At 44.1% G+C, this 16,730-nt stretch overlaps 1 protein-coding gene across 1 annotated transcript in view; it reads right to left on the reverse strand.

Moving 5' to 3' along the window:
* LOC141096108 (piezo-type mechanosensitive ion channel component 2-like) overlaps positions 1-16,730 on the reverse strand; it is a 242,528-nt gene that overhangs the window by 189,390 nt on the left and 36,408 nt on the right. The window contains 1 exon segment of the mRNA XM_073582522.1: positions 85-298. Within this exon segment, the coding sequence (XP_073438623.1) occupies positions 85-298 (214 nt within the window).

The raw sequence follows: 16,730 nt of genomic DNA on the forward strand, positions 1-16,730 counted from the left end.
AAAACAAAAAAAAAGGTCAAAACCTGATCTGAGTAAAAACAATACAATAAATTAGAAGGGAGAACTAATCATGTGAAGCCGTACCTTGCATATAGATCCTGGGGTGGAATTACTTCTTGAAAGTAAGGGAGCTGATACAAATACACGGCTGTCAAGTGACCTGCACTAAAGATTGCAGCCATGACACAGAGACTACTGAAAACCACAAGGGTTACACTCCGGTTACAAGCCCACCAGGTACACAAAAACAGGAACATGAAAAAATAAAGGGCCGAGGTAATAGACGGTAAAATAATACCTGCAGAAGACAAACAGGAGCAATTATTACAAAGCACAAGTGATCGATCAACACCAGATTACACTTTGAAGACCAGACAATTTTTCATCATAACTTCCAAAAGTCCTAACTTTTTTTTAACTTTTTTTAATATTTCTGTTGATATAGCTGTACGGGCCATGTTTTCTTGTGGTTGTGGTTTTGAATGACACAAATTATTTTACCATACAATGTGTAATGTGGCGCGAGTGGTAGCTGTGGGCGAGGTACTCGTCTCTTGTGCCCTGGAACGTTACATTAATGTGGGGGTCCTGGCTAGGATGTGGACGTGGTGTATCTATCTCTCACTTCCTCCTTCAGCTTCACTCAATGGTCTTCTACAGCCACTCACAAAGATGGCCACACACTAGACCTCATCTTCACCCACCTCTGCTCCCTATCTAGCCTCTCTAACTCACCTATTCCTCTCTCTGACCACAACCTACTTACATTCTCTTCCCTCTCCTCCTCAGGTCCACAATCCCCACCTCAAAAACTTGCACACCCTCACAGAAATCTTCAACACCTCGATCTACTCTCATTGTCTGAATCCCTCCTCCCTCTTACAGACATAAGTTCCCTACACAATGCGGATGCCGCTGCCTCTCTATATAACACCAAAATAGCTGTGGCTTTGGAATCAGTTGCCCCTCTCAAACATACCAAAGCTCGCAAAATCAACAGACAGCCCTGGCACACCAGTCTGACCAAAGAACTGAGGCAGGCTTCCAGGGCTGCTGAGCGGAGATGGAAAAGATCCCACTCCAATGAGGACTTTATCGCATTCAAACAGTCCCTCACTACTTTCAAGGACACACTTGCTGCAGCAAAACAAACCTACTTCTTATCTCTCATATCCTCCCTGTCTCACAACCCTAAACAGTTATTCAACACCTTCTATTCTCTCCTCCACCCCCTAGCACCTCCTCCTTCTCCACTCATCTCAGCTGAAGACTTTGCCTCATTTTTCAAAGAGAAGATTGATAACATCAGAGACAGTCTTAGTTAACAACCCCCAGTGCCCTTCCTCCTAACTGCCCTGCCCTCCTCCTCCAAAACCAACTTCTCCACCATTACAGAAGATTGACTCTCCACTCTACTCTCAAGATCACATCTCACTACCTGTGCACTTGACCCGATCCCATCCCACTTCATCCAAAACCTCACCACAATCTTCATCCCAACCCTAATCCACCTCTTGAACCTGTCACTAACAACTGGTGTTTTCCCCTCAAGCTTTAAACATGCCTCAATCACACCTATCCTCAAAAAGCCCTCTCTTGACCCATCGTTTGTATCTAGCTATCGCCCTATATCACTTCTCCCCTATGCCTCAAAACTACTGGAACAACACGTCCATCTGGAACTGCCCTCCCACCTCTCTTCTTGCTCCCTCCTTGACCGATTACAATCTGGCTTCTGGCCACACCAGTCCACTGAAACTGCCCTAACTAAGGTCACCAATGACCTACTAGCTGCCAAGGCCAAGTGACACTACTCTGTCCTCCTCCTCCTGGACCTGTCCTCTGCCTTTGACACAGTGGATCATTCCCTATTACTACAGACCCTCTCATCTCTTGGTATCACAGACTTGGCCCTATCTTGGATTGCATCATACCTAACAGACCGGACATTCAGCATCTCCCACTCGCACACCACCTCCTCACTGCGCCCCCTATCCATCGGAGTCCCGCAAGGTTCAGTCCTAGGGCCCCTGCTCTTCTCCATTTACACCTTCGACCTCGGACAGCTCATAGAATCTCATGGCTTTCAGTATCACCTCTATGCTGATGACACACAGATCTACATCTCTGGACCAGATATCACCTCCCTATTAGACAGAATCCCTCAATGTCTGTCTGCTATTTCATCCTTCTTCTCCGCTAGATTTCTAAAACTTAATATGGACAAAACAAAATTAATCATCTTTCCCCCATCTCACGTGACCCCCCCAATGGACCTATCCATTAAAGTAAACGGCTGCCCACGCTCTCCAGTCCCACAAGCTCGCTGCCTCGGGGTTATCCTTGACACTGATCTCTCTTTCAAACCACGTATCCAAGCCTTTTCCACTTCCTGCCGACTTCAACTCAAAAATATTTCACGGATCCGTACATTCCTCAACCAAGAATCTGCAAAAACCCTAGTCCATGCCCTCATCATCTCCCGCCTTGTCTACTGCAACATCCTGCTCTGTGGCCTCCCCTCTAACACTCTCGCACCCCTCCAATCTATTCTAAACTCTGCTGCCCGACTAATCCACCTGTCCCCCCCGCAATTCCCCGGCCTCTCCCCTCTGTCAATCCCTGCACTGGCTCCCCATTACCCAAAGACTCCAGTTCAAAACCCTAACCATGACATACAAAGCCATCCACAACTTGTCTCCTCCATACATCTGTGACCTCGTCTCCCGGGACCTACCTGCACGAAACCTCTGATCCTCACAAGATCTCCTTCTGTACTCCCCTCTTATCTCCTCTTCCCACAAACGCATACAAGACTTCTCCTGCGCATCCCCCCTACTCTGGAACTCTCTACCACAACATATCAGACTCTCGACTACCATGGAAACCTTCAAAAAGAACCTGAAGACCTACCTCTTCCGACAAGCCTACAACCTGCAGTAACCACCGATTCACCAAACCGCTGCATGACTAGCTCTACCCTTGCCTACTGTATCCTCATCCATCCCTTGTAGATTGTGAGCCCTCGCAGGCAGGGTCCTCTCTCATCCTGTACCAGTCGTGACTTGTATTGTTTAAGATTACTGTACTTGTATGTAATATGTATACCCCTCCTCACATGTAAAGCGCCATGGAATAAATGGCACTATAATAATAAATAATAATAATAATCTTGATTTTTTCAATTTTTTCCTATACTCTTTTTAGGTATAATTTTATTTATTTTTCTTTAAAAGAATGTGTCTAGAGTTGAGCGATACCGTCCGATACTTCAAAGTATCGGATCGGAATGGATCGGCCGATCTTAAAAAAAAGTATCGGTATCGCCGATTCCGATACCGGAAGTCCCATTCAAGTCTATGGGACTTCCGGTATCGGAATAAGAAAAATCCTGTTTTTCCCTTGTACAGCCTCTCTGGGGTCTGTACGGGCCTTTCGGGGGGCTGTGCCGGCCTGCCAGGGGGTCTGTGCGGGCTCCGGTGGTCTGTGCCGGCCTGCCGGGGGGCTGTGCAGGCTCCGGGGGGCTGTGCCGGCCTGCCGGGGGGCTGTGCCGGCCTGCCGGGGGGCTGTGCCGGCCTGCCGGGGGGCTGTGCAGGCTCACACACCGCGCATCATGATGACGTCAGGCTGTCAATCAACTTTGAACTTCCGATTCTGATGCCGACTTCCGATATTGAAAAAATATCGGAAGTCGGTATCGGAATTCCGATACAGCAAGTATCGGCCGATACCCGATACTTGCGGTATCGGAATGCTCAACACTAAATGTGTCACATACATTTTTTAAAATGAGCAATAATACCATATACAAGGGCCAAACACCATCACACCATGACCAGATCATATATTACCACAATAGAAAATATTGGAGTCTGCCTCAACAGGACTGGAATTTTCTTTTTTTTTTGTCCAAAAGAAAATATAGTGCGTAGAAAAGAAAATTTTCATCGTCGACATTACCCAGTCGACGCGTTTTGACTGCACTATGCAGTTTTACTCATGAGTTATGAGTAAGACCGCTTAGCGTAGTCGAAACGCGTTGACTGGGTCACGTCGACCATGAAAATTCATGAGTTAAATGCACTATATTTTCTTTTAAAAAATAAAAGAAAAGAAAAATCCAGTCCTGTTGAGCCGGACTCCAATTTTTTCTATTGTCATTGATGGGAGGCCAGGGTGAGGCCGGTGTCTGAGCCCCAGGTGGATGAGCATAGAGCAACTGGGTGAGCTGGAATCAAGTTTTTGTTATCACTTATTACCACCACATAGTGACCAAATAATACCACATATAAAGGACAAATACTGTTACACATGACCAGACTATTACCACCACATAGTGACAGAATAATATCACATATAGGGAACAAATACTGCCACACCATGACCAGACCACATATCACCACCACATAGTGAATGAATAATACCACATACAAGGGACAAATACCCCCACCCCATGACCAGATCACATATTACCATCATACAGTGACCGAATAATACCATATACAAGAGACAAATACCACCACACCATGGCCGGACCACATATTACCACCACATAGTGACAGAATTATACCACATACATACACCAGGATCATGCGCACTGACATCAGCTGCCGGCCTGCGATTGGCTGGTGCCTGTTACCTATAGATATTATCTGAATGTGCATCTGAGATGGGTCCCATATGCCAGTCATACTGCCCTGATAGCGGCCCTGGTCACGGCCCTAGGAGCTGATAGCTCTTGACGAGGCTGTACTGCCGCAGGCACTCCTTTCGCCTCCGACCTTATTCTGGAGACCGCTATTGCGAACCAGATTCACAGCCCATCTTCCTTCAGGAACTGGACACGTGCTCCGAGCTGCAGACTGGGACCGCGGTTAGTGGAGCTGGCATTCAGGTGCTCTCTTCTACTAGGAAGCCAAAGCCCCAAAGTAGACCACTACTCCTCGAGTCATCTGCGGAGTAAGCTCTACCCTACCAGAGCTGTCCGGCTGGCCCTGACCCAATCCTCTTTCTTCTTCTTACCCCAGACTACTCCCACAATCCACTTCGCCAGAGCGATAAGAGGTCTAAACTCAGGGTTGGGGACTACCTCCGGTCTAGATGGGGAACCCTCCAGCATCTGGGCCCGTATGATCTCCAGATGGTTGGCTCTACCGCGAGTCTCAAACCAGGAAGTCATCAAAGTCTTCGACTCCTGTCTGACCTCTATCTTCTCCATCAGAACACCTTGGCTCACGTCCACCACAGCGGCCGCCATCAGCTGCAGCACTCAGCCAATGTTCCCTTTGGGCTCCGGCAACATCTCTCACTCTATCATCATGATCTCGCACTTCTTCTTTCTCAAGACACAAATGGCCCCATTGATTAAGACCCATCACTGCTCTCCCTTTCACTTGGTTGAGTTTTCTCTGATTCACCATCCTGTTTCTCTGTCTCCTTTGGTGCAGTGGCCAATTAAAATGTTATATACTATATTTGTTAAAAAAAATCATTGTAAAAGAACATTTTTTGATTGTGTTCCCAGTTTCAGTGGCCCATAACTATTTTATTTGTATGTTAATGGGCCTGTGGGAGGACTTTTTTTGTGTGTGCTGAGCTATAATTTTCAGTGGTACTATATTATGGTACATATGTGTAAGCAAATGGACATGCTGCCCATGTCCCCCCATGACGACACATGTATAGTTGTAAATAGATGTGTAATGTGCATTGTGACTTGTTTTGTTGGTGATAGGTTGTGTTTTGCCCAACAGTAGGGAGACTTAGTGTTAATGTTTGGAACTAGTCAATAGTGGCAGTGGCTAAAGTGAAGGGACAGATACATTTTCCTGTCAGAAAGTTAAACAGGGCCTTTGTTGCAGCTAAAACAGACCTTTTGTCTGAGCACTCAGCAGCGATGCTTGATGTGATTGTTCCTGACGTGAATGGAGACCGAGACAGTGGCTAGCATGATCCTGAGTAGAGAGAGAAATAAAGAAGTGACAGAAGGATGGAGTGATGCACTGGACATGGGTCTTGGGACAGGATGCCTAGCAGTATGACCCCGAGTTTTTAAATCAGAGAAGTTATGGGCCAGAGAGCCGAACAGAGAACATGAGACAAAAAGCGTGTCCTGGGCGGGAGTTCCAAGGCGTCAGAAATAGAGAAGATACGGTAAGTACCGGCAATATTGGCAAATTAGTTCTCTTAAGAGGGAAGAGGTTTGAGAGTAGGATTCTCACTTACTGGACTGTAGAACTGTGCAGAATTGTGGTGAAGGCAGGTAAACTAGAGGAGACAGAAACTAAGTGAGTTAAGAGAAAGGAACTGAGACTGTGTGTGAAAATGTTCCATATTGTGAACTAAACGTTCATTAAGCTGTGTACCCGCTATCTTTGTACATAATCCCCACCAAGTTATCGCTCAGTAAAAAGTTTATTTTTAAGGTCTCCCTTATTGGTCTCCCTTATTGAAGTCCTTAACATCTAGTCCTGGCCAACTAAGGTATCATGTCGCCTGCATGGGCGTAGCACCCGTATCGATGAAGTCCACACATCCAGACACGTTACATGACATTTTGATGATTTTTATTACATTCTTTTGAGAAAGTGCACAACCAGAAGAAAGCAATTTTAGCATTCAATGTATGATTTAAATCATTTAAATTTTCCATACATCAGACATTTACAGACAATACCAAAGATTTTTATGTTTTCCTTTTCTTTTTTGTCCCACTAGAGGACTTGAATCTGAAATTCTTTGATCACATACTATATAATGCAATGCTCCTATATTGCGGTATATATTTACATTCATGTTCTCATATGAGGACTAAGAGGACAGAGTCATGGGTGCCTTCAGCAAGCCCAACTATCCTGATAAACCACAGGCTACCCACGATAGCATCGCAGGGTGATGGGGCGCGATGGGGACCATTTAAATGCCGCTGTTGGAAATTGAAAGCAGCAATTAAATGGTTAAGCAATAAGCAGTAATGATTAGAGCAAACTCTTGTTGCTTCTGTTACAGGAAGATGTTGTCTATGTGTGAGGGAGGTGCAGAGTGGCAGTCGTGGCTGATAGCATTTGCATTAGCGCGTCCTGCCCTCCCATCCCATACACGTACTGCAGATAACACTGCATACCTGTGGCTTCTTCCGCAGCACCATCAGGGTCCTCTGTCCGTTTCTGGAGGTCTTCACGGTCAGGTTTTATACAAAAGGAGCCACAGTCCAATTCAACTTTCAAACTGGTAACTTTACTGATTCTGGTACACAGCATATTCGCATTCTTTCCAGCATCAACATCAGGCTACACAAAGTGCAACTCCTTCTCATTCCCTGTGCTAAGCTCGCTTCCGGGACGGACCGCACCTTTCGATCCTACAGTGTCCTCACTGTTCAGCCTTACTTTGTTAGAGGACTCCCTCAGCTGTTTTGCCCCGGTTCTGAGGGCATCAGCCCACACAATAAGCTGCCACATATTGAGAGACCTGCCTGTACTGCTTAGTCTTCGCCGGCAACTGCAGTCCCACTTATACTGCACCGCTAGCACTGTTGCTCCCTCTGGTGAAATCCTGTCCACGAACACTATATGGCTGGGCTTTTTCCTTTGGTAACGTTACGTGACACTGTGTTGTGCGGGGCTAGTTAGCGCAAGTGAGCTGCACGGGCGCCTTGGCCCCAACTGACTTCTATAAGGAAGTTCTACTACCTTATGATGGATAACATGATCAGGGATAAAAATTCTCCATTAAATGTCACCTGCTTAACCCAGCAGGAAGTACGGCGGCGTCTACAAATCACTAAAATTGACAAATCCCCGGGCCCGGATGGGATACACCCCCGAGTACTGCAGGAATTAAGCACAGTCATTGATAGACCACTATTTTTAATCTTTAAAGATTCCATAATAACAGGGTCTGTACCACAGGACTGGCGTATAGCAAATGTGGTGCCAATATTCAAAAAGGGGACAAAAACTGAACTTGGAAATTATAGGCCTGTAAGTTTAACCTCAACTGTGGGTAAAATCCTGGAGGGTTTTCTAAGAGATACTATACTGGAGTATCTGGAGAAGAATAACCTTATGACCCAATATCAACATGGGTTTACAAGAGACCGTTCCTGTCAGACTAATCTGATAAGCTTTTATGAAGAGGTAAGTTCCGGACTGGACCAAGGGAATGCAGTGGACGTGGTGTACATGGACTTTTCAAAAGCTTTTGATACGGTGCCACACAAAAGGTTGATACATAAAATGAGAACAATGGGGATAGGGGAAAATATGTGTAGGTGGGTTAAGAGCTGGCTCAGGGATAGGAAACAAAGGGTGGTTATTAATGGAGCACACTCGGACTGGGTCACGGTTAGCAGTGGGGTACCACAGGGATCAGTTTTGGGCCCGCTTCTTTTTAACATATTTATTAATGACCTTGTAGGGGGCATAGAGAGTAGAATTTCAATATTTGCAGATGACACTAAACTCTGCAGGGTAATTAATACAGAGGAGGACAATTTTATATTACAGGAGGATTTATGTAAACTAGAAGCTTGGGCTGATAAATGGCAAATGAGCTTTAATGGGGATAAATGTAAGGTCATGCACTTGGGTAGAACGAACAAGTTGTATAATTATGTGCTTAATTGTAAAACACTGGGCAAAACAGTCACTGAAAAAGACCTGGGTGTATGGGTGGACGACAAACTCACATTTAGTGGCCAGAGTCAAGCAGCTGCTGCAAAGGCAAATAAAATAATGGGATGCATTAAAAGAGGCGTAGATGCTCATGAGGAGAACATAATTTTACCTCTATATAAGTCACTAGTGCGACCACACTTAGAATACTGTAACAAAAAGCACAGAATGACAAATGTGCAAAAATACCTTGCAATAAGACATATAACAGTAGTCAGCAAGTGCTGATAAAAGGTAATAACAAACACAGGGTATTTAGTCTATACGTTTTTTTGCACAGTACTAGAATATACAATGCCAATATCATTATATAACATCGGGATGAACCAAGAAAGGGGTTAAGGGCAGATATCACATTGCAACCCCTTACATATGTAACACAGTCAGCATCTGCTCACTAAGGACCCCCTGAGCCCACTCTATTTACCCAACATTCAGCCTAAGATGAACAAGTACATCACAGGTGGTTAAGGTGTTGAAGCCTGTTTTTAGCTTTCAAGTTTTTGAGCCCATTGGCTTGTGCTAGCTAAACAGAATAAGTTATGCACCTTTCCCTGGCCCAACTCTGGCTCTCTGCTGCTGTTCCTATTAATTGTTTACAGGCTGCAATCTTGACGTCACAACTACACTAATTATTGGGCTTAGCATCCCTGACGATGTAGATGGCACGAATGTATTCAAGGAGTGGTGTAAAGATATCCTGCAAAAGGGGATTCTGTTGATGCTAACAACTCATTGACGAAAGGGAGGATACATTTCTCATATCAAAGCACACAATTCCTTCACTAGCTCAGATGGGCTAAAAAAACAAATGACCAGGTGAGCAAAAAAAAGCACAAAACTTCGTTCACTGAGCAATGGAAAAGCATTGCCTAGTCAGCTAAATCCAGATTTTAATTGCACCTTAATGATGGGAGGGTCAGAATTTGTCCCAAGCAACATGAATCAATAAACCATTATTGCTAGGTTCAGGTTCAGGCTTATGGAGGCGCAGCAATGGTGTGAGTGGTTGATTTCTTGGCACACCTTGGCTCCTTTGATGCCACCTAATGGACGTTTAGACAGTAGGGTTTTCTAAAGTATTATGGCCAATGAGGTTCATCCCTTGGCAGTGGCTTACACACACTGGCAGAAGGACAATTTCATCCAGACAAATATACACTGCTCAAAAAAATAAAGGGAACACTTAAACAACAGAATATAACTCCAAGTAAATCAAACTTCTGTGAAATCAAACTGTCCACTTAGGAAGCAATACTGATTGACAATCAATTTCACATGCTGTTGTGCAAATAGAATAGACAACAAATGGAAATTATTGGCAATTATCAAGACTCACTCAATAAAGGAGTAGTTCTGCGGGTGGGGACCACAGACCACATCTCTGTACCAGTGCTTTCTGGCTGATGTTTTGGTCACTTTTGAATGTTGGTTGTGCTTTCACACTCGTGGTAGCACGACTCTACAACCCACACACTTGCTCAGGAAGTGCAGCTCATCCAGGATGGCACATCAATGCGAGCTGTGGCAAGAAGGTTTGCTGTATCTGTCAGCATAGTGTTCAGAGGCTGGAGGCGCTACCAGGAGACAGGCCAGTACACCTGGAGACGTGGAGGGGGCTGTAGGAGGGCAACAACCCAGCAGCAGGACCGCTACATCTGCCTTTGTGCAAGGAGGAACAGGAGGAGCACTGCCAGAGCCCTGCAAAATGACCTCCAGCAGACCACAAATGTGCATGTGTCTGCACAAACAATTAGAAACTGACTCCATGTGGATGGTCTGAGGGCTCGACGTTCACAAATGGGGGTTGTGCTCACAGCCCAACACCGTGCAGGACGCTTGGCATTTGCAACAGAACACCAGGATTAGCAAATTTGCTACTGGCGCCCTGTGCTCTTCACAGATAAAAGCAGGTTCACACTGAGCACATGTGACAGATGTGACAGAGTCTGGATACAGCATGGAGAGCGGTCTGCTGCCTGCAACATCCTTCAGCATGACTGGTTTGGCAGTGGGTCAGTAATGGTGTGGGGTGGCATTTCTTTGGAGGGCCGCACAGCCCTCCATGTGCTCTCCAGAGGTAGCCTGACTGGCATTAGGTACCGAGATGAGATCCTCAGACCCCTTGTGAGACCATATGCTGGTGTGGTTGGCCCTGGGTTCCTCCTAATGCAGGACAATGCCAGACCTCATGTGGCTGGAGTGTGTCAGCAGTTCCTGCAAGGTGAAGACATTGAAGCTATGGACTGGCCCGCCCGTTCCCCAGACCTGAATCCGATTGAGCACATCTGAGACATCATGTCTCGCTCCATCCACCAACGTTATGTTGCACCACAGACTGTCCAGGAGTTGAATGCTTTAGTCCAGGTCTGGGAGGAGATCCCTCAGGAGACCATCCGCCGCCTCATCAGGAGCATGCCCAGGCGTTGTACTATAGGGAGGTCATACAGGCACGTGCAGGCCACACACAATACTGAGCCTTATGTTGACTTGTTTTAAGGGCATTACATTCCACTTTAATTTTGTGTGTGACTCCAAATCCAGGCCTCCATTGGTTAATAAATTTGATTTTCATTGATGATTTTTGTGTGATTTTGTTGTCAGCACATTCAACGTTGTACAGAACAAAGTATTCAATGATAATATTTCATTCATTCAGATCTAGGATGTGTTATTTGAGTGTTCCCTTTATTTTTTTTGAGCATTATACAGTGGGGAAAAAAAGTATTTAGTCAGTCAGCAATAGTGCAAGTTCCACCACTTAAAAAGATGAGAGGCGTCTGTAATTTACATCATAGGTAGACCTCAACTATGGGAGACAAACTGAGAAAAAAAAATCCAGAAAATCACATTGTCTGTTTTTTTTTTCATTTTATTTGCATATTATGGTGGAAAATAAGTATTTGGTCAGAAACAAAATTTCATCTCAATACTTTGTGATATATCCTTTGTTGGCAATGACAGAGGTCAAACGTTTTCTGTAAGTCTTCACAAGGTTGCCACACACTGTTGTTGGTATGTTGGCCCATTCCTCCATGCAGATCTCCTCTAGAGCAGTGATGTTTTTGGCTTTTCGCTTGGCAACACGGACTTTCAACTCCCTCCAAAGGTTTTCTATAGGGTTGAGATCTGGAGACTGGCTAGGCCACTCCAGGACCTTGAAATGCTTCTTACGAAGCCACTCCTTCATTGCCCTGGTGGTGTGCTTTGGATCATTGTCATGTTGAAAGACCCAGCCACATTTCATCTTCAATGCCCTTGCTGATGGAAGGAGGTTTGCACTCAAAATCTCACGATACATGGCCCCATTCATTCTTTCATGTACCCGGATCAGTCGTCCTGGCCCCTTTGCAGAGAAACAGCCCCAAAGCATGATGTTTCCACCACCATGCTTTACAGTAGGTATGGTGTTTGATGGATGCAACTCAGTATTCTTTTTCCTCCAAACACGACAAGTTGTGTTTCTACCAAACAGTTCCAGTTTGGTTTCATCAGACCATAGGACATTCTCCCAAAACTCCTCTGGATCATCCAAATGCTCTCTAGCAAACTTCAGACGGGCCCGGACATGTACAGGCTTAAGCAGTGGGACACGTCTGGCACTGCAGGATCTGAGTCCATGGTGGCGTAGTGTGTTACTTATGGTAGGCCTTGTTACATTGGTCCCAGCTCTCTGCAGTTCATTCACTAGGTCCCCCCGCGTGGTTCTGGGATTTTTGCTCACCGTTCTTGTGATCATTCTGACCCCACGGGGTGGGATTTTGCGTGGAGCACCAGATCGAGGGAGATTATCAGTGGTCTTGTATGTCTTCCATTTTCTAATTATTGCTCCCACAGTTGATTTCTTCACTCCAAGCTGGTTGGCTATTGCAGATTCAGTCTTCCCAGCCTGGTGCAGGGCTACAATTTTGTTTCTGGTGTCCTTTGACAGCTCTTTGGTCTTCACCATAGTGGAGTTTGGAGTCAGACTGTTTGAGGGTGTGCACAGGTGTCTTTTTATACTGATAACAAGTTTAAACAGGTGCCATTACTACAGGTAATGAGTGGAGGAAAGAGGAGACTCTTAAAGAAGAAGTTACAGGTCTGTGAGAGCCAGAAATCTTGATTGCTTGTTTCTGACCAAATACTTATTTTCCACCATAATATGCAAATAAAATGAAAAAAAAACAGACAATGTGATTTTCTGGATTTTTTTTCCTCAGTTTGTCTCCCATAGTTGAGGTCTACCTATGATGTAAATTACAGACGCCTCTCATCTTTTTAAGTGGTGGAACTTGTACTATTGCTGACTGACTAAATACTTTTTTTCCCCCACTGTATATTTGTGGATTGGTTCTAGAAACATTAGAGCAAGTTCCCTTGCTTCCCCGGCCGTCACAGTCCCCAGATCTTAATCCTATAGGACATCTCCAAGATGAGGTAGAATGGGCTGCTCAGATCATGTCAGTATCTCCATCTGATTTGCAGCAACTGTAAGACATCATCTTTTCCATATGGACCAGTATTCCTACAGAATGATTTACACATCTAGTGGAATCTATGCTATAACAAAATTCTGCATGTTTCATTCTGCATTTCAAATATAATAATCATGATGTAAAGATTCAAAGTATGTGATTATAATATGAATAAATAACACATTGATAAATATACCAGAATACCAAAAATAATAATGTTGAATGCAACAACCTTGTAACCATATAAAGGTTGTGCTCATTAACAAATGTAATACGCTTCCTGTGTAGACTTAAAAAAAGACAGTACACGCAGTATCCACAGCACTCCAAAGCAATGGACCAACTGACTCACAATGCCAAGTGCCCCGAAGCAATATGTGTTTCACATATAGCTTTGTCGGGGGATACTGGGGCAGTGACCTGCCTGACAAAGCTATAAGCGAAACGCGTGTCAGGCTACTTACAAACAGGAGGCATATCACTCACATAACAGTGATTTGTCAAATACACACCAGAGGCAGGCAGAGAGGCAGAACCAGGAGCCAATGGCACCACTAACAGTTCCACCCCTATGCACCTAAAGATTATTACACCAAAGCTTTAAATGTACTGTAGAGTAAAGAACAACCACCATGCAGATTTCTTCACTATAGGTATCCATTTAATCTGTGTAACAGCTCCCTTATGGCCAAGCCTTTACTGTAAGATGAGAAATAATCCTGACAGGTTTTTTTTTGTATTTAATAGTTTGTATTTTTTAATCAAATAACATTATGGTCATTTATGATGTAGTGGATTTATGGCTTTAGAGCAATTTGAAAGCAAGTCAGTATTCTGTTTGCATTAGTAATTAAGTTATGAGCCTTTGTCCAATTTTGGTTATAAAATTATGTACATTGAGCAGAAATATTATGAGTCGTACAGTAATAAACCCCCCCCAGAGTATTGAGCGAGGGGGGCACATGACTGTTGGAAGGGAGAACACTTACCTTCTATAGTAGTGATTGTCTAGATTTATATTGATGAATTAGGATGCCTGGTTCCCCAGTCCGTCTGTGTGCCTGGTGTCTTACTGTTATGAGGGTGGGCATCAGGCAGAGATACAACTATCTATCTCACTGTCTCTTTCTCTTTCTCTCTCTAGAAGAAAAGGCAAATATATTTCCTTCCCATCCGGCCTTTTCATATTTTTTCTGCCTCCCTGTTTAAGGGGAACCTGTCACGCAATACATGCTGTCTTATCTGTGGACAGCATGACATAGAGGAGAAACTGAGCAGAATTATATATAAATTTGTTGCAAAGATTTAGTATAACTTGTGTTTTATTCATTGAAATCCCCGATGTTTGTATTCATGAGTCCAGTGGGTGGTCCTACTCGTGATTGATAGGTATCTCTGCATGCACAGTCATAGAGAGAAGACCGTCAGTCACTGAATAGGACCGCCCACTGGACTCCTGCATACAAACACTAGAGATATCAGCTAATGTAATGCAAGTTTTACTGAAACTTTTCCCTCAAAAATTAATACAATCTCGACAAAATGGAAATCACTCCCTCTCTCACTATTTGGACGCATTTCAGCAATAAAAATGACTATCCTCCCAAAAACGTTATATCTTTTTGAGACTTTACCCATATCGGCCCCACTCAGAGATTTACGTGCTTTTCAAGCACTTTAAATTTCATATGGGCAATAAGACATCATAGAATTACAAAGTCGGTAATGTTGGCCTTTAAAGAGATGGGAGGTTTGGCAGCACCTAACTTTGTTCATTATTATTGGGCATCGCACCTCCGCACGATCCCATCGTGGTCTTCTAAACCTGCCTATACAAAATGGATGAAGATTGAAAAATTATAGTTAGCCCCAGCTCACCCCAACTCCCTGATCTGGAAAGGGGCTTACAATCCCTTGTCAGTGGACCTATTGGGTCCAATGATACACAAAAGAAATATATGGAAGGTCTGCTCTAAAAAATTCAGTCTGACATCAATGAACTCCGCTCTACTTCCTTCCTTTTCCAATCCGAGTTTAACCCACTCATTTACAGGGGTATGGACTCAATCTGGCTTGTTTAACTTCGCTGACATAATCTAATATATAAAGCTCAATGTGTGTGTGTGTGTATGTATGTATGTCGCAGCTACAGCCACAAAATTTGGCACAGTCACACATCTGGACCCCGACAGCGTCATAGGCTATGTTGTGAGGCAAAATTTTAACCCCGCGCGTTCCAATTCACCAAACAATTTTGCCCCTATCTACATAATGGGGAAAAAGTGAAAGGAAAAGTGTTGGAGGCAAATTGACAGCTGCCAGATGTGAACAAGGGGGACTGAAAGAATGAGAGCGATGGCGCCAAAGAGTATATACCATACAGTTGCTAAGGTGGGGCCCTGACATGGGATACTCACCACACACGGGGATATGAACACACACACAAAATGCACCACACACTACCACCTGCATCAACACATATACCACCCTCAGCACACATTTCACCACACATACGCCAACCTCGCCACATAAAAGTCAAAACACAAAAGTCGCTACTCAAAACTCGCCACGATGTCCCAGAGCTGTTTAAAAGATGAAAAAGGAGCTGTGATTGGTTGCTATCAGCAACAGTTTTCTTTGTAGACAGTTGTGGTAACTGAGGCCTATTATTCTTATCATTTCTATGGTGTTATCGTCCTTCTGTAAAGCTGGAAATAACACAATTTATTACCGTGCCAACACAGACCACCCTCTGACACAGACTGCAGGGGGAGCCCAGTATCACACAGGATAGGATTAGATACACGGCTCAGCAGTCAGTATCAGACAGGATAGGATTAGATACACAGCTCAGCAGTCAGTATCACACAGGATAGGATTAGATACACGGCTCAGCAGACAGTATCACATAGGATAGGATTAGATACGCAGCTCAGCACACAGTATCACACAGAATAGTATTAGATACACGGCTCAGCAGACAGTATCACACAGAATAGGATTAGATACACAGCTCAGCAGTCAGTATCACAAAGGAGAGGATTAGATATACGGCTCAGCAGTCAGTATCACAAAGGATAGGATTAGATGCACGGTTTTTATGTGCAATATAATCATTCTAATTTGTTATAACTAACCACAGTTGGTAACTATGCCCAGGCAACGCTGGGCTCTTCAGCTAGTTAACTATAAAACACGAATTCTACATTTCTATGATGAGTTGAAAACAAATTTATCCCTCCATTCTCTAACATTATTTCAATATACTAAAATTAGACACTTTGCCTCATCATTATTCAACGGTCTGCAGACCTCCATTCCTACCTCTTTTGAGAGACTGTGCAAGAACACTTCAACAACAAGAGGTTTCATATCTAGTATTTACAATATTTAACATAGGCTCCAGCCACAGATTCCCGAACTAGACACTCTTATACAGTGCCTACAAGAAGTATTCAACCCCCTGCAGATTTAGCAGGCTTGATAAGATGCAAATAAGTTAGAGCCTTCAAACTTCACACAAAAGCAGGATTTATTAACAGATGCATAAATCTTACAAACCAAAAAGTTATGTGTGGGTCAATTATTATTCAACCCC

Source organism: Dendrobates tinctorius, unplaced genomic scaffold, assembly GCF_039654945.1.
Source record: "Dendrobates tinctorius isolate UK_male_01 unplaced genomic scaffold, ASM3965494v1 ptg000071l, whole genome shotgun sequence".
Taxonomy (NCBI): Eukaryota; Metazoa; Chordata; class Amphibia; order Anura; family Dendrobatidae; genus Dendrobates; species Dendrobates tinctorius.